The sequence below is a fragment of the Eimeria mitis genome, genomic scaffold, assembly GCF_000499745.2.
Source record: "Eimeria mitis Houghton genomic scaffold, Emh_scaff4223, whole genome shotgun sequence".
Lineage (NCBI taxonomy): Eukaryota > Apicomplexa > Conoidasida > Eucoccidiorida > Eimeriidae > Eimeria > Eimeria mitis.
Window position 1 is genome coordinate 5,288 of NW_013572549.1, and position 776 is coordinate 6,063.

The 776-nt window shown below is 51.9% G+C and overlaps 1 protein-coding gene across 1 annotated transcript in view; it reads left to right on the forward strand.

Moving 5' to 3' along the window:
* Positions 1-377, forward strand: part of EMH_0073490 (uncharacterized protein) — a gene marked incomplete at both ends in the record, with an annotated part of 1,023 nt that extends 646 nt beyond the window's left edge. The window contains one exon of the mRNA XM_013499335.1: positions 1-377. Within this exon, the coding sequence (XP_013354789.1) occupies positions 1-377 (377 nt within the window).
* Between the last annotated feature and the right edge of the window lie 399 nt (positions 378-776).

Genomic DNA, 776 nt, shown 5'->3' on the forward strand with positions numbered 1-776 from the left:
GAGGAGATGCAGCAGCAGCAAAGGTGTTATCACTCCCATCAGCATCATCATCATCAGCAGCAGCAGCAGCAGCAGCAGCAGCAGCAACAGCAGCAGAACGAAGACAGGAGCTGCTAGCAGCAGCAGCAGCAGTGAAGGCAGCAAGCAGCCCATTGCTGCAGTTTATGGTGCTGCTGCAGCGGCAGCTAATCGCGGAAGTAAAGACAACAGCAGCAGCAACAGATCTGCTGCAGGCGCTGCTGCTTGCTGCTGTTGTGGGCTCTCTTTATTATCAGCAAATGAAAAACTACACAACAGACACACTGCATGAAAGACTAGGTCAGCAGCAGCAGCAGCAGCAGCAGCAGCAGCTGCAGCAGCAGCAGCAGCAGCAGTAGTAGTAGTAGTAGCAGCAGCAGCAGCAGTAGTAGTAGTAGGAGTAGGAGTAGCAGCAATGGAGCAGCAGCAGCAGCAGCAGCAGTAGCAGTAGCAGCAGCAGCAGCAGCAGCAGCAGTAGTAGTAGTAGTAGTAGCAGCAGCAGTAGTAGTAGTAGCAGCAGCAGCAGCAGCAGCAGAAGTAGCAGCAGCAGCAGTAGTAGTAGTAGTAGTAGCAGCAGTGGTTGCGTCACCTGCTGCTGTTGCTGATGCTGTTGCTGCTACTGCTGCTACTCTCTTTTTGCATTTTAGTCGTCTTGCTGCTGCTCCTGCTGCTGTTGCTGCTGCTATTGCTTCTGTTGCTGCTGCTGCTTCTGCTGCTGCTTCTGCTGCTGCTACAATATATATACATATATATATATA